Consider the following 24437-nt stretch of genomic DNA (forward strand, 5'->3'; position numbering starts at 1 on the left):
AGAGGATAACAAATGTCACTCCCCTGAGAGCCACCCAGCACACCGTCTCCTCCAGGACTGACCTCCTGCCTTTCAGATAACGCGCTTGGCTACGTGTGGTTTAACAGCCACCACTGCCCTCCACCAAAGATGCAGATGGAGCCGTGAGGCCTAACCTTCAGGCTGCCAGAACCAGGAGCAGACTGGGGTTCTGCCCTCACTATCAGGTTAGCTCCAGATCACTGTGTTCCAGGCCTGGGCATCTGGGGGTCATGTTGCCTCCAGCCACTCCTCTCTTCCCCCACCTGCTCCCCGAGGGAAGGAGAGGCAGGAAGGAGGGGTGGTCCTGCCACCCCATGACTGAGATCACCTCCCCATGGCCCATATGCAGTCACTGCCTTGGCCCAGGCTCGCCTCCTGCCCAGACCCCTCAAGGCAGAGTCTCGGGGATGAAGACACCCAATCCAGGCACTTGCAGGCTGCACCCAGAACTCCAAATCAGACATGCATGTTGAGGACCCAGCCCAGGAAATGAGAAGCCACTTAAATCCACTCCCAGGGGCCGGGTTCTTTTGCCTTGAATCTTCCCAGGAGCAGTGGGAGGTCCCCCAACCCACAAACAAACAACATTGTTCCTGTGTATGGGGTGACCTCAGGCAGGACTTGGGGCAATGGCTTGGACACTGGTTAACTTTGAGCTGGGTTGTAAGACAGGGGACCACCCATCATCAGCTGGTGATCTTGAATGAAGAACACAAGCTCTCAGAGCCATACTTTCCTCATCTGTAAAATGAGTCTAAAGGTAGCTGACCTGCAGGGCTGTGATGGAGGAGAGGAGGAGGATGAGGCAATAAAGATGAAAGCGTTTTTGAGCTGTCAAATAACACCTGACCACCTTTCTCCAGGCAGCCTAGGCACAGGCTTGCTCCAGTCTGAAGGGGCTTCCTTCCGCCTCCATCTTCTACACATCCCATCCCAGGAGGATGCCGTCCTCACTCTGCCTGGGGCTGCCTGTCCTGGGGCTGTTGGGTTGGTGGGGGTGGAAGATGACAGAAGCTAATGCCTGGAAGCCGTCACCCACTGTTGAGGGTTGGAGGGTTTCATCTGCCCGTGTCTCGGTTACCCCAACTGCATGTCTCTGCCCAGATCGTGGCTTCTCCCGGAAGCTTCCCAGACACCCGGCCCACTCCCACTCCACCCAACCCAACCTTCAACCCGGACTTATTTTTTAATATCTCAGTAGCTACATGCCGAGCCTTTCCTTGCATCATTTATTTACTCTTAATGATCTTTATTATGTTAATGACATTTGTCTAACTCCCAGGAGGCTGGAAGGCAATTTCATGCACATTATCTCAATTAGCTTTCCCATTGGGAGGTTAAGATTTTCATCATTTGCAGATGAGGAAACAGAGGCTTAGAGTAGCAAAGCTGCTGTCCTGATCCAGTGCGTGCTCCAGCTCCCTGTGCTATGGTGACAGGAGCGGTGGCAAGAGAAGGCATTTACTGAGCACCTGTTGGGTACCAGCACCCACACAACCAGCTTGTCTGAGCCTCAGTGTGTGTGTATTGGGGGGAAGATGAGGGGTGTCTGGGAAGCTTCCCCTCTTCCCCTCTTCCCCCACCCCTGAGCTGGCCTGAGAGAAGCTGGCTGTCTGTAGAGGAGGAGCTGAGGGAGGGGGAGAGGGGGCTGGTGTCAGCTGGTTCCCATGGCAGATTGGGAAAGTGGTGGTTCCAGGCAGCATCCTGTAACCAGTGAGGATGGGCAGCCAGAAGAGCAGGTGCAGAGTGGGGGACCTGACAAGAGAAGAGGAGAGGACAGAGGGGAGGGAAGAGAGGGAAAAGAAGCGTGGGGAGGACTTGTCCATGGCCACCAGGTCATCCCTCAGTGCCCTCTTCTGCCAGCAGCACCCCTGGGTCCTGCGGCCAAGAGCTAAGTGAAGTCTTTTGGCTCTTAGATGGTGTACCTCTTGGAGGCAGAGGTGGCCATGCCAGGACTCCCTGATTCCTCCTAAGATTTCCACACTCCTAAGTGTCCCGTTCTAGGTGTTGGTGGATTGTGTGACAAGAGTGAGGGCCTTTGGAAAGACAGCCCTTTATGAAAGCTGCCTTCAAGGTAGGATGTAGAGTCCTGGCTAGAATCTTTTGTCCCCAAATATCACTGCTTATCACACTCTCGCACTGCCTAAATTACCTCCATTAACTCACTTCTTGGAAAAGCCTCCATTGAAATGAAAGTCCACCGTTTTCCAGACTTATAAAATATCAGCTGAGCAGTGTCTTCATATGTTAAGGATTAGAATGGACAAATCCATTTGTTTTAAACTTTATTTTTAGCCATCGACCCTTTTTATTCAACTATGTGTTGAATGGAGCTGCTCTGAGCAGAAAGGGAGAGAGGCATTTGGTAAAGTCTCTGCATCAGTGGTGGGCACAGAGGGACTCCAGGGAGGGGTGGCAGCAGAGCAGGCTTTAGTAAGTGGCTGGGATTTTGCCAGGGGAAGATGCGGAGAGGGCATTTCAGGTGGAGGGGCATACTTGACAGAAGTGTGGTGGTGAGAGGGCAGGCGGGCTGATGGGAGAGGCAGATCTGTGGGGAGGGGTCCCAGAGTGCCTGTGGCGGTGGGGGGGAGACGTGGCAGGGAGCGGGCTGGGATGGAAAGCTTTAGTGACTCCAACTCCTTGCCGGGCTGGAGAGGGCAGGAGTGGAGCAAGTCCTGGCGACATGGGAGTCTCCACCATCAGAACGTATCCAGTCGAGTTGTGGGGCAGACCCGCATCTACACAGGGTACCCAGGGCTCTGATGGGGGCATGGGGTGAAGCCCAGGGGCTAAGGGATACCGACCCTGGGTGGGGTACCCCGACTCTCTGGGATCAGGGGAGGCTTCCTGGAGGAGTTAAGTGGTACTCGCGCTGCATCTTTTTTTTCTTTTTAATTTTTATTTATTTATTTATTTTTTATACTAGGGGGAGGTAATTAGGTTTATTTATTTTTTTAATGGAGCTACTGAGGATTGAACCCAGGACCTTGTGCATGCTAGGCACGCACTCTATCACTGTCTCCCCCTTCCTCACCTGGCTGCATCTTAAAGTTGGTGTGAGCACCTTGAGAATGGCACTCAGCCAGAGGGGCCAGTATGGACAGAGGCTGTGTGCAGTCCTCCAGGGGCCTTTTGAGGCAGAGGAATACGGCACCCTGCACTGGCCTATCCCAATAGCATCCCTGAGTGCGGTTGGCTCCCTCCCCTCACTGCCTCCCACCCTCTCGACCTCAGGCCTCACCCCTCCCAGGTCATCCTTGACCCCCCCTAGGACTCCCCTTCTGAAACCCAGCTGAGACCCCAGCCCCGCCATGCTCCACCCTCCATGGTGCCCCTGGCCCTCAGGTAAAGTCCAGACTTCCTGGGGGGAAGGGGGGCTCCGGGGCGACACGAATCAAACCTGCAAGATCCCAGCCCTGCCAAGCCTTCCAACCTCCAAGAAGCAAAGAAAGGTGAGGCCAGGGGTGTGGGGGCCCAGCTGCCTCCTCCTCCGGATGGGGCAAGCGGAACTTCCCGAGATAAGGGCAGTCAACAATGGGGGGCTGTGTGGTGTGGCCTGTCTCCAGAGGAAATGAGTGGCCTCTGCACCATTAATCCGCTGCGGCCCACAGCACCCTCTGGAAGGGTGACCCAGGTCGGCTGAGATGTTCCCAGCCCCCACCTACTGTCCCTGCCACTCCAGGCCCTCCTACGTCTAAAACCATACACATAAGTTGGGGCCTGGGGCAGTGGCAGAAGAAGGGGCTGCTCCAGCTGGGGAAGCAGGGCCTGGGTTGGCTGCCTGACATAGCCCAACCCTCTGGGGGCAAGTGCCTCTCCCCTTCTGGACCCCTTGTCCCTCACTGGTCCATGGGCTCCCTTCTTTCTTGGCTGTTCTGGGAGTCTGAGGATACCACATGCCTATAATTCTTGTCTTTTTGCCCCTCTCAGTGCGTGGGCCTCAGGACACATGCTTTACCGAAATATGGGGGCTCTGATGCGGGATTTTAGACAGCAAGCAAGGCTGCTAGTGGAGACTTTTGGGCTTTGTAGACTGTCATGGTCACTGCAACCAAAGTCAGTGGGGAGAGTGCATGGCCCTGCACTGTTCTGGGCTTCAGTTTCCCTTCCTGCACCATGAGGAGCAGGCCTCAATCACCATCCTGTGGAGGATGGGCCCCTATGGCAGATGACAAGGGGTGTGAAGCCATGGAGTTTCTATGAGTCCCTTCCAACCTCATCCTGCCAAATTCCACCTCAGCCACTGACCAGCTGGGTGACTCTGGGCAGATCCCCTCCTGCCTTCAGGCCTTGGTCTTCCTACCTGTGAAATGGGGCCCTTGGCCAGCCAGCTCACAGGAATTCTGGGACAATAGTTATAGGGGGACTCTGTAAGCTCCACTGGAGGGGTCACTCTCTCTGAAGTGTCTTGGGCTGGGGGCCTACTTTCAGGGCCTCATCTCCAGGCCCCAGAGTCCAGCCCTCTCTGCCTCCTCCCTCCCCACTTCCCATATCACACTCTTGCCCCCACCTCTTGGATGGCCTCCCTCATCAAAGAAAGAAATCAAGATTCCCATCCCAGGAGACATTCAAAACAATGGACAGGAACCACAGAGGCCCTTGGATGGCCAAGGCCAGCCGGCTCATTGTACAGACAGGGAAACCGAGGAGACAGAGGCTGGGAGTCTCCCAAAGCCCCCAGCTAGCAGGTGGCAGAGAAGAGCCCGGAGTGCAGATTTGCCTCTCACACACCCTGGCTCTTCTGTGTTAGGGCTGGGAGGATCTTTGGGCTCAGGCTGTCCAAATCCTCGAGTTGCTGAGGCCTAGAAAGGAGGAAAGCCAAGCCCAAGTTCACCCCAAGAGCAGCCTGAAACCCTGACCTCCCAAGTCCAGGACCCCTTACGGGCCTGGTGCCTCAGTGGCCCATCTCGGTTGGGGTATTGCCTCCTGTCCCCAAGTCTACAGTAAGGAATACTGTCTTAGAGGTTGAAAAGGGAAAAAACCACCACCAAAACATATTGGTGTGAGCCCTTTCCATCCACCCCACTGTGCCCCCTTCTCCACCACCCACTGCTCCTGCTCCTGCTCCCTCCAAGGGGCCTTTCTTCCAGAAAGGGAAAATGTTAGAATGAGGAGAAGGAAGCAGGTGGCTAGGCCTGAGGCTTAGGGTAGAGGGAGGCGAGGGGGTAAGAGGGCAGGGGTGGCAGTGTGCTGCTTAGTGGAAGGCTGGGGAGCAAATGGAATGTGTTTCCCTGGGAATGGAAGGGGATAAGGACAAAAAGGGGAGATGCCAGGTGGAGAAGGGGCCTGCAGGAAGGAAGAACAAACAGGGACCCCTGGGATGGGATCCATGGGAAGAGACTGGGAAGTGGAAATGGACACAGGTGCATTTGGGCAGCAGGAGGCTAGAGCCAGTTCCCTGTAAAGCAAGAGGTTCCTGTCTGATGAGAGCAGAATGCCTCAAGGGACAAAGGCTTGCTGCTGACAGGAGATGGGGAGGGAGCTGACCAAAGCATATACAAATGCTGCCTCTGAGGACCAAACACAGGTGGACACAGCCAACAGCAATCCACGGCGCTGACTGTAGCTGATACCTAGTGACCCAGGCAGCATGACTCCAGAGCTGAGCTCTTAACCTTTCCACTTCATCAGAGCTACTAATATTTACAGAGAATTTAGGAAGTGCCAGGCACTGCACCCAGCCTTTTACAAGTGTTAACTTGTGTAAGCCTCATAACAACCCTATGAGGCAAGTACGTTGATTACACACACAGACACACGTGGATACCACGGTCACACAGACACACACAGTTACACAGACACACACAGTTACACAAACATGCACTGGTTCCCATCCAACCTGGGAAGGAGCGTGTGGTCTGGGAGGGGAGGGGAGCTCTGGGGTTGAGAGACGCCTCCTGCCCTGGGCTCTCAATCACTCTTTACCTCCCCTCCCACATTCTCCTGCAGGTGCCGCGTCCCTCTGGTCTGAGTCTCCCTCGGACTGAAGATTCTTTGTTAATGGGTTTCAGACTATCATTCCTTGTCCCGCAAAGCCCTGACTCACCCTCTGTGTGGCAGTTGAGAAGACCGAGAAACCTAAGTCTCAGGCGCATATGATGGAGGGTTCCAGGGTAGGCTGCCTGGTGGTGGAAACTCCCTCCACCCCACCCCTTCACCTCACCTGCAGCCCAAGTGTTCCTGGGAAAGGGCCTCCAGAGCTGGGTGTGGGCGGCTGGAGCGGAGCAAGGTCCCTCCAGCATTTGACTGGGGGAACTTGGGGAGTCGCCAAGTTCATCATCCCTGGGCAGTGCCTGACTAGTGGGAAGGAGAAAGGGGGCCTCTGCAGCTGCTGCCTGCCTCCCATCAGGCCCGGCTCCCTCATGGAGGACCTTCCTCCCCTCCTTGGTCCTAGAGATCACTGGCTGCCACACCATGCAATCCTGGGTGGTTTCCAGCAGACACTTCTGAAAGGGGAGGCACTGAATGCGTTGGTGGCCACACTGTGCTTGTCTCCAGGTGGCCGCGAAGGGTAGGGAAGGTCTGCTGGGGGCTGAGCTCAGTGTCTGGCCCCAGCCTTGTCTGGTCACTTTGTGGCAGTGGCCCATCGTTGTCCCCTCAGTGGCTCAATGTCCTCGTCTACACAGAGGTGGCGTCTGAGGCCTACACTGGGGTATCTTCTAGCTCTCAGACCCCAGTCCCTTACCTGTGCACATGCCTTTCACCCCATCACTTCACCTGAGTTCATTTCCATCGGAATGAGGCAGATGGCATTTGCCCTATTTCACCAGGAGAGAAACAGAGGCCCAAGATCACACAGTGGGCAGGTGATGAAGCCTGAGGTCATCTCCCTGCCCAGAGGTGTCTGGTGGCTGCTGTGAGCAGGGCCAGACAGCCTCCTGCCCTGCAGGAGTGGGTGTGGTAGGGAAGCGCAGGTGGCCTGGAGCTGAAACAAGAAGGGGTTCAGGAGTGAAGGGATCCCTCAACCGGAACAGGAGTTCTTTCTCCCGTGACTTCTGGGCACCCTCTACTTCTCCAGCCCCTCCTTGCTCCCAGCCACTGTCTTCTCCACACCCAGATTCCAGAGGCGCAGCCTGGGTGCTGGAGTGATGGCTCCAATTTGAGAGCACAGACCACGCCAGGCCCGCTGCTGAGTAGGATGCAAACATCATCTCATTTGAGCCTCTCGACAGCCCTACTAGGTCATAGGAGTTTTACTCCCAGTTTATAGACATGGACATGGAAACCCAAAAAGGTTGTCACTGCCTCAACTCATAGTGAGCAAATGTAGGCACCAGGAGCAGAGTCCGTTCCTAGTGACTCTATCGTCCTACGTTGGGGCCAACGTGGCTTATTGGGCAGGCCGGGCGTCCGACTCTCGGAGTGGGTGGGCCAGGTCTCACCCAGCACACAGCCAGCACAGTGCTGCCTTCTGGAGCCACAGGGGCTCCTGGCTCTCAGGGTGGGCAGCACAGGAAGTCTGCCCACATGGCTCTGAGTCTGGGGTGTTTTCTGCAGCTCTAAAGACACAGAAGCTCCTGCTGGACCTGGCACAAGACCTTAGCCTGGAGGGGCACAGCCCCTAGGCTGCCCTTGGCGACCCTGGGTTTCAGGCCCCCTGTCTTGTCCGGGGGATGCCATCTGCAAACCTGGAGCCACATCCTACTTGTTCCCAGGAGCCAGCTTTGCCTGAATGAACACGAATGGCTCCAATGAGGGAGAGTTTCTAGTTTGGCCCTCCTCCCAGCCCTGCCTGCTTCAGCTCTGCTCTCACACCCCATGTCAGGGCATCCCTTGGTGCAACCCTACTTCCAGAAAGGGAAATTGAGGCTCTGCAGGGGGCCTGGGCTGGCACAAAGCCACACAGCCTGGAGATCCTGTTCTGTTCCTTCTCCCCTCTGCCAAGGCCCCCGTCCAATTCAGCACTACGGGGCCCAGACTGGTTTTAACACCCCAAGAGTGATGGGCCTCCCACTTCTCCCGGGATAAAGTTCCAACTCTTTGGCCTGGAACAACAGGATCTCGCCCTGCCACCAGTTCCAACCAGGTCTGGCCTGACTACCACACTAGCCTCCCCACCATCAGCCAGGCTTAAGGCCCCCATGCACTTGCTCACTTCACTTCCCAGTTCCACTACAGTAGCACGCCAGCCACATGTCTTCCCAGATCCAGTCAGCTATGGCCACGTCACATGGTCTACCATAGCTGCCAAGATCCCTGGCATATGGAGGAAATTCTCAGAGAAAGGGGCTTGGGCCCCAGGGCTACCACCATAGTGAAGGCACAGCTTCTGATGGGGCAGTTTCAGTAAGCACTGGGAAGCGCTCCCAGGCCCTTGGGCTTACCCAATCCAAACCCTGCCTTGTTAAAGCCAGAAGCTGAGGCCAGAGATGGCCAGGGACTTGCCTGAAGCCACACAGCAGGGGTCCACACAGGGATACACATAGTTTCCACAGTCTGCAAGGCATTTGACCTTCATTGTTTCATTTAATCTTCACAATGCCTCTGCGAGGTGGCCCCTAGGGTCTCCAATTTCCAGATGGGTAAGCAGGGCCTCGGAGTGGAGCTTACACAACTGCAGAGTGAAAGAACTAGGACAGAATTCAGGTCTACCCAAAACCCAAGTCCTGGGCTATTATGGTTGCACAACTCTGCAGATGTAATTAATGTCACTGAACTGCACACACAACAATGGTTAAAATGACAAATTTGATGTTATATATATTTTACAGCAATTTAAAAAATGAATAATGCCATATGCCAAAAATCATTGTGCACTTTAAACGGGTGAATTGTGTGGTATATGAATTATATGTCAATAAAGCTGTTAAAAAAAAGTCTAGAGCTCTTAACCAGGATACTTGGCTGACTGTCGTCTCAAGGAGCTCTCAGGGCAGTAGGCGGAACAGGTCCCTGAACAGACGTTCCCCAAATGAAGAGGAAGGAGCTCCGCTGGGGAAGCAGAGAGAAGGGGCCACTTAACCAGGCTTCTCAGGCTGCAAGTCAGACTCATATGCACAGCTTCAGAGCTGCCCAAATGCCCAGGCTCCACTCCCTGATTCGGGTGCTGATTATCCCGCCCTGAGACCACTGCCCTAACCCATGGCAGAGGGGACACTGAATGGGTTTTGAAGGATGAAGGACCCACAATCTGGAGAGGTTGGAGGGAGAAAAAGAGGTCCACATAGAAGAAACATTGTCTGCGAAAGCCTAGAGGTGTGAGTGGGAGTGGGTGTGGTTGTTAATCAGACCCCAGGGGTCAGCCCAGAGAACTGTGTGAACTTGGGCTCTGAAGCCAAAATCAACAGAGGTGCACCCTCCCCGCCACCTTTCCCGCACCATCACCGGAGGCCTTCTCAGTCTGTCAATTAAGAGACTAAATTTACTGGGTGACCAGGACTGAGCCTTGAATTTTCTCTCACTTCTCACCTACAAGGAAAGAAGCGAAGAGTCCCCTGAGGGGAGATCTACTTCAGCCTCCAAGCACCCCCAGGGGCACATGACACCCTGAAGGCTCTGCTCTGTGGAGAGTGGGGGGTGGAGCCCATACCAGCTGGGGTGTGTGTGTGTGTGTGTCTGTGTGTGTGTGTGTGTGTGTGTGTGTGTGTGTGTGTGTGACTCCCTCGGTTTCCTCATCAGTGAGTCGGGGATAACGTGTCCTACCTTGTCTATAATAGAATCTTTGTTAAAACCTCTGAGGAGATGAGTGGTTGCCGGGGGCTGGGGGAAAGGGAAACGGGAAATGGGGAGTGACTGCTTCACAGGCGCGGGGCTCCCTTTGGGAGTGTTGTGATGAAAATGTCCTGGAACTAGGTAGTGGTGACGGTTACACCACACTGTGAATGGAATAAATGTCACTAATGGTAACTTTTATGTTTTGGGTACTTTAAAACAGTAAAATATTTACATGATGTGATAATGAAAAAAAAAAAAAAGCCATGAGGACTATTGCGATTGAAAATGGAGGCATTAACAACCGCCATTCATGGAACACCTGACTGCCAAATGCAGGGTCCAGACGAGTGAAATGGTGGTGGGCTACGTAAGGGAACCGCTGGACTGATCAGCAAGCCTTGAGCCCTTGGGAGAAAGGGAACTAATTCCTAGAACCCGCGGGAGGACAGTGAGGCACAAATGGGCACAAATAGGAGGGGTCCCGCTCAGAGGTGCAGGCAGCACGGGTGTGTCAAAGGGTCAGAGGGAGCATATGTTGTTCTGCTGCCCACCTGCAGGCTCCCTTCCTGCCTGGAGGAACTCCTTTCCTGAACTGAGTCTTGGAAGGAGCCTGTCTGGTGCCTCTCCCCTCAACCCATCCCTCCTGTATCAAGGGCATGGCGTGGGACCCAGACTCAGCCTCTCTGGCACCACCTTGGGCTTTGCATCTTGGAGTGGCCTCAGTGCTACAGAGGCAGTAGGAGGGAGGTGGGAGAAAAGGTGGAAAGAAGTGAGAAAATTCATTCATTCAAGAAATTTTCTCTTGATTGCTTACTACACACCTAGTACAGAGTGAACAAGCACAGAATGAATGAGTGAGAAAATCAGCGGATGGGTGTGTAGGCTGGCAGCTGGCCCTCGGTGGGCCTAGGGGGAGGGGAGCTGCCAGGTGGGGCTGAGGGCCTGATAGGGGACGCTGGGTGGGCATATTAGTGAGTGGTCCCGGTTTGATCACAAAAGTGTCCACTGGCCTCTTTCAGAGGCCAGGCAGGCAGTCTGGGCCTTGACAGGCCACTTGCCCCATAAAAGTCCTGATTTATGCTGCAGCCACCGCTGGCCGTGATGTCGCTTGTGTCTTGTTTATTTGTGAGAACCAGGTTGGGGTCTGGCTTCTCTGCCCTTCTCCCCGCTCCAAGTGTTCTAACCCCACATGGTGAGGAAGATAGATGCCTTGGAGGAACTATCTTGCATGAAATGGCCCTGGAAAACTATTTGACCAGCGTTTGATTTCACCTCTTGTTACAGCAACATTTGTTACCCTGAAGCATGCAGCGGCTGGAGGCCTGGAGGAGCAGATGTGTCTGGGGGAGGTGAGGGCACCCCAGGCAGTGGTGGTGGCGTCACAGGGAAGTGGCAGAGCATGGCTTCTGCCACGTGGGCCTGTGCCTCTCACGACTGTGGGAAGCTCATGGAGGCCTATCTGGGGCTTGGGTCTCCCCACCTGTAAAATGAAGATGAGGACATCTCCCTCCTGGAGCTAGTGTGAGGATAATGCAACTCATATAAAGCACTTAGCATATTGCCTGACCCACAGCAAGAGTCAATAAATGCTTGCTATTATTCCTGGAAGAGATGATTGTCGAAGACAGGCTTTAAAAGCATGAATAGAAGTGAACTGGATGAAGAGGTGTGTTTTCTGGCACCACATGAGCAAAGACATGAAAAAGAAAACTGGAACAATTATTCTGTGTTGCTGAAACAGAAAGAAGGAGGCAGGGAGCAGTGGGAGAGGGCACCCAGGAAGTTGGTGGGAACAGTTAGGAAAGGTGGTGGATGCCAGGGCACTGGGGAGTCTTAGAAGAGTTGTGAGCTTGGGAGGGACATGGTCCCCTTCCTCCTTCACAAAGAGACCTCTGGCTGGGAGGACAGCTGAGCGAAGTTGGCAGAGTTGGTTGAAAGACCCTGTATGAGTTTCCTAGGGCCGCAATAACCAAGCACCACAACTGAGGGGCTTAAAATGGCAATTTATTCTCTCACTGTTCTGGAGGCTAGAAGTCCAAATCCAAGATCATGGAGAGCTGCACTCTCTCTGCAAGTTTTAGGGAAGAAGGTTTCCTTACGTCTTTCTGGCTTCTAGTGGTAGCTAGCAACCCTTGGCATTTCTTGGCTTGCAGCTGCAGCTCTACAATCTCTGCCCCTTTTGTCACATGGCCTTCTACCGTGTGTCTGTTTGTGTCTCCTCTTCTTATAAGGACACCAGTCATACTGGGCTTAGAGCCCACCCTTTGGAAGACCCTACACCTTCACTCTGCAACCTTAAAGGCAGAGTTATCCAGAACTGACTTATATCTGTGCCAGGGCAGAGGCCCAGAGAGGGCAGAGACTGCCCCTCAAGGTCACACGTGGGTCCACAGCAGATGGGGGGCTAGACCTCAGGCCTCCTGCCTCCAACCCATGGCTCTCCCACCACCCTAGCTGCACAGGTGCTACTTGGTCTGGACAGAGAATTTCAAGGTAGATTGGGACAGGAGTGGGAGGTGGTATTGAGTCTGGGGCCCTCCAGGAAGAGTGGGGACCACCAGGTGAGGGTAGGAAGAGGATACATCTGGGTGGAAAGGCAAAGTGATAGGCATAAGGCAGTGGAGACAGGTGTGTGTGTGTGTGTGTGTGTGTGTGTGTGTGTGTAGAATACATGTCCCTAAAGGGAGAGCAGCAGCAAGAAAAAAAGGAGGGTTTTATTTGTAAGGAGGGCAGATAATGCCCCTTTGGAGAGGGGAGATCTTAGAACTATGGACAAAGCTGAGTGTGGGTGCCGCAGCCCTGAACTCAGAGACAAGGCCTAGTTGGATTAAGCAGTTCTCTTAGTTTTAAGTTGCAATAAATCAGCTGTTCTGAGCTGTTCTGTTAAGACTTTCAGGTGACCTTAGGCCAAAAGACTTATTCACCCTAAGGACATGGTGTTCCATGGAATCCCTGGGAGGGGTGAGGGCCAGCCTTGGTCTCCTGAGAATTAGAAAAACAGCCAGGAGTTGAGGGGGGAGGGCCAGGGTGCTTCTTATCACTGACTCTCTGCAGAGCCTTCCTGAACTCATAGGGGAGGACAGACCCCTCAGGATTCCTTTCATGTGTCCCTTAACATTGGCCATATTGGGAGACTGAAGGCCAGGGCTGACTCTGAACCCCAAACCCCCAATTCAGCAAGAGAGCATGTGATTGGGCCAGCCCGGGTCACGTGTCCATACTGCCCCAATCAGGAGTCAGGATTGCAGATGGGTAACCATGGCTACCAGGGCCCCACCCTCAGTGTGACCCAGGGGGAGTTCTCAGGCTTCTCTGCTCACCCAAGAGGGTGTCTACCTACCAGCAAAAATCAAAGATTAATCGAACTAAGAGGAGGAAATAAGTTCACAATGATATAAAAGGAGTATACACGACACATTTTAAGAAAAACCTAGGCACAGAGGAAATCCAAAGTAGGATAAGGAAAAAAAAAAAAAAACAGACACATTCCAAAGCTCTACCGCTAGCTCACCGGGCCACAGCCGAGCCCTCTCCAGGCTGGTGTTCCCGCTGAAAAGAGCAGAGAGCTGAAGCCCTGGCTGCCTGGAATGGGGGAACCCCCCACTCCCCCACTAGCCTTCCCCACTCACTACTGTACCCCCTGGCAGTCTGATCACCTCTCTGAGACTCCATTCTCTCCTCTGCGGAGTGGCAGCGCTAATCAGCCTTACCTCTCAGGGCAGTGGTCAGGACTAACCCTGAGGATGCATTTTAATAGGGGCTGGCCCAGGGTCTAGTGAACGACAGGCACTCAGCATTTGCTAGTTCCCCCCATGACTTTCCTCCTACACCAGGGTCCCACTGACTTTAAATAAAGGACCTGCCTGCTTGGTGAAGATCAGCCTGAGGTGCCCCTTGCCTCCCCTCATGAGTGTTAGGGCCTGGTTTACCTTCAGCTGCCATTTCCCTTGGAAGTCAGACACACATCCAAATGTGAGCACAGACTGCTGGCCCAGGATCCCCAGCTGAACATTACTAGTGTCTAATCCAGTGCTCTAGGAGGTGCTAAGGGCCCCACGAAGGCCAGCTACCATCAGTTTAGCGTGCCCACGGCCTTCACGTTGCTACTCTGGAAACTTTGGCGCTGGACTGGTCTCCTCACCTGCCTCATTCTCTGGTGGCCGCTGGAAGAGAGCAAGCCCTCTGTGGATGTCTGTCAGGCAGACGAAAACACAGGCCTGGAGCCACGCTCCTCCACCAGCTGGCTGCTGGCTCAGGGAATAGAAATTCCATCTGCCTGGGTCTCTGAGGGAGGGCCGCTCAGCACAGGCCTGGGAATCTCATGCCCCTTGGGGAACCTGGAGCCCTGAGTTCATGTCTGACCCCTCCTTCCCTGTCCCAGCCTAGCCTGGGGCAGCTGGGGACACCCAGTTCCTCCTGGAATCTCTGTTTGGGTTTGGTTTGGGGTTGGAGTTTGTTTCCATTCAGGACAACTTGATCCCAACCCAGCCCCCAAGTTACCACCCCTACATCCCTGCCTGTCTGGAGGGGGCTGGACTTTGCCCACATGCTGACAGGGCAGACTCCTCGGGACCTCCCACCAAGGGCACAGGAGATTCAGTTGACTCTGAAGTCCTGAAAGGAGGCCCCCCTGCCTCAACCCCCTCTCCCACAGTGAGTACATAAGTCAGAGGTTGTGAAGCCAAATGACATCCATTGGAGTAAAACAGAAAAAGAAAAAAGGCCCAAGAAGACAGAACAGCTGGGGTAGAGAAACCTCTGGACCAATTCCTTACTGTGTGACCTGAAAGGAGACACTCAACCTCTCTGAGAGGCAGCTGAAATGACCGCATGAATACCTGACCTGTGAGGAGGCACATGTGACAACGACCAGGTGACCAGGACGGTCCCTTCCAATGCACAGTCAATACTATTATTTGTCTTTAATGTGTACGGATGCCTTTGGCCCACACTATGCTTTAGTTAAAAAGTGAATATATTTTAGTCCTACACGCCAGGAAACAGCAGGCCTGGGGTCTAAGTCCTAGATGAGTAAACTGAGCCTCGGAGAGCACGCCCAGGAGCCGGGGGGGGGGGGGGGGGGGGCTGGGTGCTGAACCAACAGTGTTACTGCCTGTGCTCTACAGACAGGAAACTGAGGCTCAGACAGTTACACAAGTGTCCCAGGTTTATTGCCAGGGAGGGTATGTGGGGTGGGGGCAGACACTCGAGAAAGACTTAACCAGATGTGTTATCTGCCCCTTCCCTGGTGGGCCTGAGATCAAGATCCTCTGAGATCAAGGTCCTCAGTGTGGCTTATGGTCTTGGCCCAGCTTTGTCCCGGTCACCTGGTTTTCCTGCCCTCACCTCTGAATCCTGTCAGGTTACCAGAGCTCTCCAGAGAGTCCGGCACTGTTCAAGCCCCTTTTTCACATCGGGAGAAAGCCTAGAACATAAGACTCAAGCTACTCATCAGTTGACTGTTCACCTACAATTATCATTCCCTTGCTGCTGTGAAACTGGAGGTCAGAGAAGCTGAGGGCTTTGTCCAGGATCGCATGGTGTGGCATCCTCAGAACTGGAGTCAGACTCAGGTCTGTCTGTCACCAGAGGACTGAGGACGTTGGGGTCTTGTCTAGGGCAGCGGCCCTGACTGGGAGGGCCACAGCCTTCCCTACTTCTGCTTGCTGTGTGACCTTGGACAGAGGGTTTTCATAGTTTCTTAAACCACAAATGTTTATTTCTCACAGTTCTGGAGGCTGGGAAGTCCAAGATCAAGGTGCTGGCTGACAGTGTCTGCTGAGGGTGCTCTTCTTGGTTTGCAGATGGATGGTTTCTTTTCGTGTCCTCACATGGTAGAGAGAAATCCTCTCTCTCCTGTCTCTTCTTATCAGGGCACTAATCCCAGCAAGGGGGCTCCACCTGCATCACCAATTACCTCCTCAAGGCCCTACCTCCAAGTACCATCACAGTGGGGATTAGGGCTTCAATACATGGAGTTTACACAAATATTCATTCCACGGCACATGGATACTGCAGGAGGTGAACTCAGGTCCAACCTGATGTTTTTGGCACCAACTTGCCAGGGATTCTAGGATTCCATATGCAAAGATTCCATGTTATGAAAGGAATCTCTGGCTTTAATGTAATGTTATAGTAAGATATCATTAGTGTGGCTTTCTGATTCAACAGTTGTAGAATTCTAGCATTACATTAGTCTAAGCTTCCATTATCCTATGATTCTAAGGCTTGAGAATTCTACATGCCCTGAGAGCTTGGGCTCTGAGGAATAGGAAAATCCAGTTGATGGTACGAGGTGGGGGGTGGGTGGGAAGTGGTAAAGAGGAAGCTTTTCCATCCTATGGACTTTTCTAACAACAATGAGCAATGCGTTGTTTGGTTTTCATTGCATTCAAAGGAAAGCTCTGGGCTTGGCCAAGCCACATCACACTGTGAGTTCACTTGCCCCAGGCAGGACAACCCAGGGAGCCAAAAGAGAAGGAGGAGGAAGGGAGGAAGAGGTGGGGAGGAGGGAGGAGGGAAGAGGGGCGGGAGAGGAGGAGGAGGGAAGAGGAAGAGGCAGCATCATCCTACTGGGCCGGAGGTGGCCAGTGTTCCATCCCCTTCTGTGAGGGTCTGAGTTGTGTCTGGCTCTGTGCTGGACACTAGAGGCCTGTGTCACTCTTCTCTGGTCCTCACACACCAAGCTAGGAGTGGCCAGCCAAGAGCAGGGACAGACACAGAAGAAGTTACCAGATGAGAACAGAAGCAGGGGGTGCGGAGGAAGTCAGGAAGGGCTTCCAAAAGGAAGTAACATTTGCTTTGGGAGTTGAGGGCAGTAGATCAGCAAGGGAAGGGTGCCCAAGAGTCAGGGGAATGACAGCTGGTTCCATATGGCTAGAGGCTAAAAGGAGAAGGCAGGAAGTAGTGAGAACTGGGGTTACAGAGTCCCTGGCGGTCAGTCCATGCAGGGCCTTGACTGCCATGATAACCTTGAACTCTACTCTGAGGGCAGTAGGGAAACAGGACTTTTTTTTTTGTTGGTGGAGGGTGGTCACTGGGCACCCTGAGAATGTCACAGCTGTGGGGCCTAAGATCATGGGGTCCAAACCTTACTATACCTGAGAGGAGATGAGGTCCAGAGAGTGAGATGGCTCACGGCTCACAATCACCCAGGGCGTCAGCAGAGCGAGGGATACCTCCCGGCCCACCCCTCCATCAGCAGATTCTGGCACAGGTGGTCGGGGCAAAACAGGGGCACTTCCCCTGAAATCTGTCTCTCCTTGGCATCCAGGCCTAGGTCCCAGCAGGGACCTTTCCTTTGATGGCAGGAATCCCGTCTGTGCCTCCTGGCCTAACACCCAGCAGGACCAGGCTGCCCAGTCTGAGCCCTCAGGGGAGCATTTACACCCTCACCCTGAGGCTCGGGGGACACCAGGCCAGGATGATAGATGGGCACAGTCTGAATAGTCTTCGGTAAAAGGGGAGAGAAGAGCAGGAGTGCAATATAACAACAACATGGAAGTCGAACCACAAGAAGCCATCAAGAGGGCCACAGGCTGGTTGGTGTGGCTTCTGGACGCTTGACTCCAAGGCTGAAGGAGAAAGATGCAGTGGCTCTCATTCCCACCAGGTACCTGCAGGCTCAAGGATGTGGACACCCACTCCATACTCATGGCTCCAATGAGGAGGAAACAGGTGGGAATCACTGGCTCAGAGGCAAGGAAAAGAAGAAAAGTTCTGGGAATACTGAGAGAGGGCTGAACACAGAAAAGACTACGGAACAACACTGAATGATAAAGGGAGGAACTAGTGATGCATAGTAACCCAGATGGATCTCAGGATTACAGTGAGTGTAAAAAACCAATCTCAAAAGTTCCCGCACTGTTTGATTTCATTTACGCAACATTCTTGAAATGATAAAATGACAAGGATGGAGAATAGACTGGTGGTTGCCAGGAGTTAGGGATGGTGGGACTGGATGGAAGGAATCTGGTGACACAGGTGGGACCAAGAGGAGCAGACAGGTGTCCAGAAGGGTGGGGACTGTGAGGGGATCAAGGAGAAGGGGGAGAGCGAGGCAGCAGATGCAAAGGGCGGGTACGTGGGCAGGCAGGGCGGTGAGGCTCTAAGGGGCAGCATGATGGAGATCTTTGTGGAGATGGAACAATTCTGTAGCTTGATTGTGGTTGTGGTGACATGAATCTCCACATAGGACGAGATGACAGAGAACTACACACACGCATTACATCAGGGTCAGTGTCTGGATTTGCTGTTGTATTAAAATGATCTAAGGTGTAACCATCGGTGGAAATCGGGTAAAGGGGATACAGAATCTTCACAACTTCCTGTAGAGCTACAATTATTTCAAAATAAAGAGGTTTTTTAAATTTTATCTTTTTTAAATATACTTTTAGTTTTTGTTGAGGGGGAATTAGGTCATATATTTATTTATTTTAATGGGGGCACTGGGGATTGCGCCCAGGACCTCGTGCGTGAGCTCTACCCTCCCTGCTAAAGAGTTTTTTTGTTTTTTTAGAGAATCAAGTGGCTACAGTTATGAGGGTCTATTTGAGGACTCTATTCAGTGCCATTGATCTGTGTGTCTGCCCTTTTGTCAATAGCACACAGTCTTGATTATTGGAGGTATATGAATCCAAAGCAGGTAGGTGATTCCTCTCATTTTATTACTCTTTTTTTCAAAATTATTTAATTTCCTGTGAATCTATAAGCAGTCCAAAATGAGAATTAAAAAAAAAAAAGCCACCCAGAAAGGACACTGAGAGCAGAGGGAGAGCAGAGAGGAGGGAGGTGCTGATGATCACTCTGAGGGGCACTCCCTCTGGATAGATGACCCAGGGCAGGGAGAGTGGGGCACGTAAAGAATTGTTTACCACTGTTTTTGAGATTTGCAACTTGTTGGGGCTCAATCATTGAAAATGCAGTCTTTTTCCTGGTAGTGTGGCAACAGACACCCATTCCCATTTGGATCATGGAAACCACCCTGCACGCTCGGCACAGCTGCCAAGGCCTCCTTAGGATGGGATGGAGCCACACCTGGGCCCTCTGGCATATTCCACCTGCAGGAAGGGGTGGCTTTTCCTGTCCTCAGTTCCTTGCCAGATATCATGGTGCTGGAGGAGCTCACCCCTCCCCTAGATCCCTCAGCTACATGGGAAGCCCCTTGGGACAGGAGAATGGGCACTGTCAGCTGGTGTGCATGACAAGCCCAGTGGAATCCACTGCTTTCCACCCTTTAGCCTGAATGTCCTTAATAAAGGATGGGCCCCAAGAAACAACACACTAGGCCAGACTTCAGGCAGCCAGTGGTCTTAGCACTGGGTGCTCTGGCCAACAAATGATGTCATCTTCACATTTATTATAAACTCTCGGGCCATTACCTAGAAATTGTCCGCTTCAAGATCAAGAGCTCTGGGAATCTCTTGCCTCAAAGATACCCACAATATAAATCAAAATCACACAGGTCTCCAGATACACTGAGATGACACTACGGGCCTTGTCAGGACTCTCCTATTCCCTTCCAAGTTACAGACTTACTGGTAGTGACCAAGACACACGTTTTCACTTCTCAAAATACACAATGCTTGGCCCTTGGAAGAGGCAGTCAAGAGAACATTGATGTTCCCGAAAGGGCCCAGATAGCTGGTTTAACTGAGAGACAGAACGGTCTCCTCAAACAACTTCTTTTAAGATTCCAATCTAGCAAATAAACTCCTAAATGAGTCTCTGTCTTGACCCAGGTCTTAACCTATCTTTATAAATTTTCAATCTTGTCCCCATCTTGTCGTGGCTGGAGGCCATACCAAGGGCGCATACTCCCCTAGGACCCCTTAACCCTGGTGGTCCCACAGGCCAGGCAGCTGCTCCTGATACAGGACTCGTGTGAACCTAAACTTCCACCCAAAACAAAAACCTGCCGGGGCAGCTGCACACCATTCTGGTGACTGTGGTCTTCTTGCCATTGGCCTGGGAGTGTTGAGGGATTTATAATCCAGAGGCCCAAACTCTCCAAATAAGCCACAGTTTCTACCAAACATAGCAGGTATTGAGGCCCACAGGAGCTAGTGAGTCCCCACTTGGAAAGGATACTCCAGTCCCACATCCCAGATGACATCGCCCTGGCCCAGAAGCTCACTGCTGGAGATGACATTGCCTCAGAAACTCCATCACCTCTACAAACTAAAATACTGCAGGTACTGACTGTGACATCCCTCCCATCAAATCCTGCTTTTAGCCTGACTCTGTCTGTCCATTCTGGGCAGGATCCACATTGGCTTCTCATCTCTGTGCTGGCCACACCCTCTCTGGGCAGCTTCTGGCCACCCAATGGGGCTCTCAGTCCTCCCTAAATGTTTCATGTCTGTTTAGATGCCACACAGCTGGGCCTCCCAGAGCCCACCTCTCTGACTCCCAGACCTGGGTCACCAGACTCAAAGCCGTTGTGGCTGTAGAATCATTTGGCCAAGTCTGCCCTCCACGGGTGGTGGTATATTTGCCTACAAGACGACGGGGCTGAGTTTCTAGACAGGACTTCACCCAGGTCCGGAGGAACTGCTCATCTGTCCCAGACCATCTACCTTCCTGGAAACCACTGAACTTGACCCAACCATGTAACAATGTTGTAAAGGCCTTAGTGTCTGATAATGGTAGATAATCCCACCCAAACCAACCCTCTCTTCTAGAGGACTTACTGGGGACAAAGTCAGACGCTGGGGAAGCAGCACTCAGGATAGAATTTTAGGCAGGGGGCAGGCCAGAGGAGATGATTCTTTTAGGCTACAGAGTCACCAAAACCCCTGAAATCACATAATAGCAAAATGTCAGTCATGGGCAGAACTTCAAAGCAATCTCCATCCTTGAGCTCACTGAAATCTTCCAACACTTTTGAACAAGGGCAGGAATGAATTTTCTCATCTCATGGAACCCGAGGCTCAGGGACGTGTCATGACTTGTGCAGCATCCTGCAACAAATAGAGACTGGTGCTTGGGACAGTGGAAATCCATGGGTTGTGGGCAGAGAGACCCTGGTTGAACTAGTCACTTCACCTCTCTGGATCTCAATCTCTTAATCCATCGTATGAGGCTAATAACCCCTACTTCACAGGACTGTTGGGGGGGTCATATCAGCAAATGTCTATAAAATACCCGGCTCATTTCTGGTGGCTGGCCTTGTAATTGGGGTCATTGTTAGAACTCAGCTCCCCTCCCAGCATCCATGCTTGCTACTCAGGGAGTCAGCCAGAGGGGTTGGGCACTGAAACAGCCCTGTGTCTCTCCAACTCTGCTGATGGGCCCCCCAGCAGCCTACCAGTGCTGTCATGATGGAGGCAGCCAGGGGACCTCCTCTGAAATTCAGAGTGGCTGGGCCCCAGGACTGGGCTCAGTGTCCAGTGTGAAGCAGTATCCTCTAATTGTTGACATCTCCACGGTTGGACTTGAGTTCCCTGCTCCAGCAGACACCATACTCCAGCCTAAGCTTCAGAATGTAGCTTCGGTTCCTCCCACGGGCCCCTGGGTGTGGATCCTGGATCTGTTGTGGGATCCTGGATAAGCTTTTAAAACTCTCTAAGCCCCAGTTATCTTGTCATTAAAATAAGAAATATAAAACCTAGCTGTAAGGTGGTTGTGAGATCAAAATGCAAGAAGGCATGGACAGCAATTAGCTCAGCACCTAGAATGCAGTTGGGCACTAAAGTGTGAACTTTGATGATGGGCACTCCGTAAAGAGTCATTGAATTGATGGGCATCCCCCCACTCATTTTACGGAAGAGGAAAACTGAGGTCTGGACAAAGGAAATGACTGGCTCACTCCAGCAGCTAGTATCTAGAGTGCTCAGAAGTCAGAGCTCTGGCCACCTCCTTCCCAGTCTTTATTTCTTCCAAAAGGCTGTTTCTGATTGGACTTAGGGCAAATCATTAGTGTCTCTGCCCATTTAGCAAAGCCCAGAGCGTCTGGATCCACCCACACAGCTGCAAGTGGACAAGCCTGAAGAAGGGGAAAGGAGACACGAATCCTGGTCTCTCTCCAGCCCATCCCCAAGTCTGGACATTCCGGAAGCCACACCCTGTCCCCAAGTCCCTCTGGAAAGCTTGGCAGCCTTATCTGAAAAGGGGAGGAGAAGGGGTTCTGAAGTGAGCCAGGAGGAGTAAAGCAGATCAGAGGTGGATACAGCTCGCCCCACGTGACCCCAGCCACAGCTTGTAAGCACTTGCTGTCCTCCCAGACTGTGGACAGCCAGTGAGAACTGGCTCCCAGCCCTGACTCTGTCCTGAACTCGATGGATGACCGTGAGTAAACCATTCCTCCTTTCTAGGCCTCAGTTTCCCCATCTGCAAAATGGGAAGTTGAAATCGAGCAGGGAGTCCTCAGTCCATTGGTAGGAAGCAGTTTCCAGAATAAGGCCTGTGACCTCCCTGCCCACAGGCCCCACACCCACCCTCAAGTGTCCAAGAATCTGGCTGTGTTATTTCATTTATCATCCTTGTGGTTTGCAGGTACCATGGCCGGCAGGCTGATTACTCAACAGGCTTATTACACTATTCAGTGACTAATAGATTCTTTTTCTGTTTGTGTTTTAAAGCCATAGCAATAACACTGGCTCTCAATGACACCGCTGAAATCACCATTATTCAGCCCGACCCTACCTACACGAGAAACAGACCAGCAGAAACATCCCGTCTAGAAACAGGGGTCCTCTGCTTCGCTCACGGTGGGAGCAGATTCTCTGATAGGGAAGCTGGTGTCTGTCGGGGTGGGGGTTGGATTTATGAACTGTTGAGAATCATAGGATTAGGTCATTTCTCTGGTCCCTTCCAGCTCGGACCTACCCATTGGCCTCATCAAAGGGAGGAGATTTGAACCGATACCATCTTCCCTTTGAAAGTTCATGTGTGGGGTTAAGAGCCGGGCTGGAAGTCAGACAGCCTGGCTTGTGGTCCTGGCTCCACCACTTGCTAGCTGGGTGACCTTGGGCAAGTCCTATCCGCTCTCTGAGCTGGTCTTATCTGAAAAATGGGGAAAATAATGTGACCTCTCACTGGAGGTGGAGACGGCAGAAGACCAGGAAGTAACACATGACAGGCACTTGGCACAGGGCTTGAATTAGAGCAGGAGCTCAAAAGCTGTGCATTGTTACCATCAGGTAAGCGCGGAGCCCTGGGGAGCGGGCTGCAGCTCACCAGGGAAGACTTGATGGAAGACTCAACCCCCCAGAGGGAGGAAGTGGGGGCTGCATCCTGCCCTCCAGGAGGGGGAAGAGGGAGCAGAACCTTCTGGTGCTGCCTGACACCCCCTCACAGGCCTCCTCACAAGGATTCAAAGCGCCCAGGAGCCTGCTCCTCACCTACCACAGGCAGGAGGTCCTTACCTACAACCAACAACCGTCTGCAGGCCTTCCCCTCCCTCTGTGGGTCTCCCTCCCATGGGGCCCAATGCCCCCTTTATTATGCTGAAACAATAGTATGAACCGGTCTCCACGGATAATAGAGCCAGCCTCCACACACCATGAAAAAGCCAGTATAACCAGTGGTGAGCTGGTAAATGTTAAACAATCAAATCTCTGAAGGGAAAAATAAACTTGATTCATACAGGCATGCCATGTTTTATTGCGCTTCGCAGATACTGTGTTTTTTACAAACTGAAGGTTGGTGGCAGCCCGGCGTCGAGCATTTTCCCCACAGCATTGGCTCACTTCATGTCTCTGTGTCACGTTTTGGTAATTCTCACGGTATTTCAAACTCCCCACTGGCAAGATTATGACTCACTGAAGGCTCAGATGATGGTTAGCATATTTTAGCAATAAAGTATTTTTTAATTAAGGTAAGTACATTATTTTTTTTAGACATAATGCTGTTGCACACTTAACAGACTACAGTATAGTGTAAACATAACTGTTATATGCACCTGGAAGCCAAAAAATCTGTGTGACTTGCTTTATTGCAATATTTGCTTTATTGTGGTGGTCTGAAACCGAACCCACAACATCTCCAAGGTAGACCTGTATTTTTTGCCAGTTTCTGTGGTGTGAATGCTTCCACGAAGGCTGATTTCAGACTACCAACATGATGACACTGAATGCAGAACGGGGAAGAAACGCACCCCCATCCGCTCTCGTGTGACTTGGCTCCAGCACACTACTGAATAAAACTGAAATGAAATAAGTGGAAAGTGATTTATAATAAAAATACCTATCTCACTGTTCTCGCGCCCAGGCCTGGCTACCCTATGAAGACATAACAGAAGGATCTATGGGTGGCCTCACTGTGATTGCAACTGCTGTGCATACAGACTGGGCCAGGTCACTCAAACGTCATGGGAAGTGTTGCCGTCAACACTTAGTAATTTTTCCAAAATGGTAAACCAGTCTTAACAATGTTCTGAATAAAGGACAGTCTTCCCTCAATGTACAAGGTAGTTGTATTTCTGGAAAATTCAGTGTATTAAAATCATGTAAAAAATACTTCGTGTTTATACATAAAACAGAGTTAGGTTCAAGGCACAGGTGATTACAAACAGGCTTTTCATTCACACAAGTGTCCCACAAAACTTTCAAATCATTCACACATATGTCCCACAAGACTTTCAAATGTCCCCACTCGCAAAATGCCAGGGGAGATCCCCAATCACTGTGACATCAAAAAATCACTCTCACAGATTTCCAGTACAGTCCTTTGGTTTGGTACTTGGCATCTGTTGAGACCCACTGCCCCAAACACATACCCTTTCACCCCAGCAGGCCACTCTCCAAGACCCCTGCCACACT

The 24437-nt window shown here is 52.2% G+C and overlaps 1 protein-coding gene across 4 annotated transcripts in view; it reads left to right on the forward strand.

Annotated features, from left to right (window-relative positions):
- LOC123613795 (uncharacterized) overlaps positions 1-24030 on the forward strand; it is a 52527-nt gene extending 28497 nt beyond the window's left edge. For 3 of the 4 annotated variants that reach the window (XR_012509748.1, XR_012509747.1, XM_074372678.1), the window contains exons 4-5: positions 22257-22385; positions 22818-24030. Coding sequence is in view for 2 of the 4 variants with exons in the window: in XM_074372678.1 (XP_074228779.1) it covers positions 22257-22385; positions 22818-23140 (452 nt within the window). In the remaining 2 variants the exon portion in view is untranslated. Of the gene's footprint in view, positions 1-5970; positions 14725-22256; positions 22386-22817 lie in introns of those variants that run through there. The other variant, XM_074372681.1, reaches the window with a different exon arrangement.
- Positions 24031-24437: the final 407 nt, after the last annotated feature.

This window comes from Camelus bactrianus, chromosome 10 (genome assembly GCF_048773025.1).
Source record: "Camelus bactrianus isolate YW-2024 breed Bactrian camel chromosome 10, ASM4877302v1, whole genome shotgun sequence".
In the NCBI taxonomy this organism is placed as follows: domain Eukaryota; kingdom Metazoa; phylum Chordata; class Mammalia; order Artiodactyla; family Camelidae; genus Camelus; species Camelus bactrianus.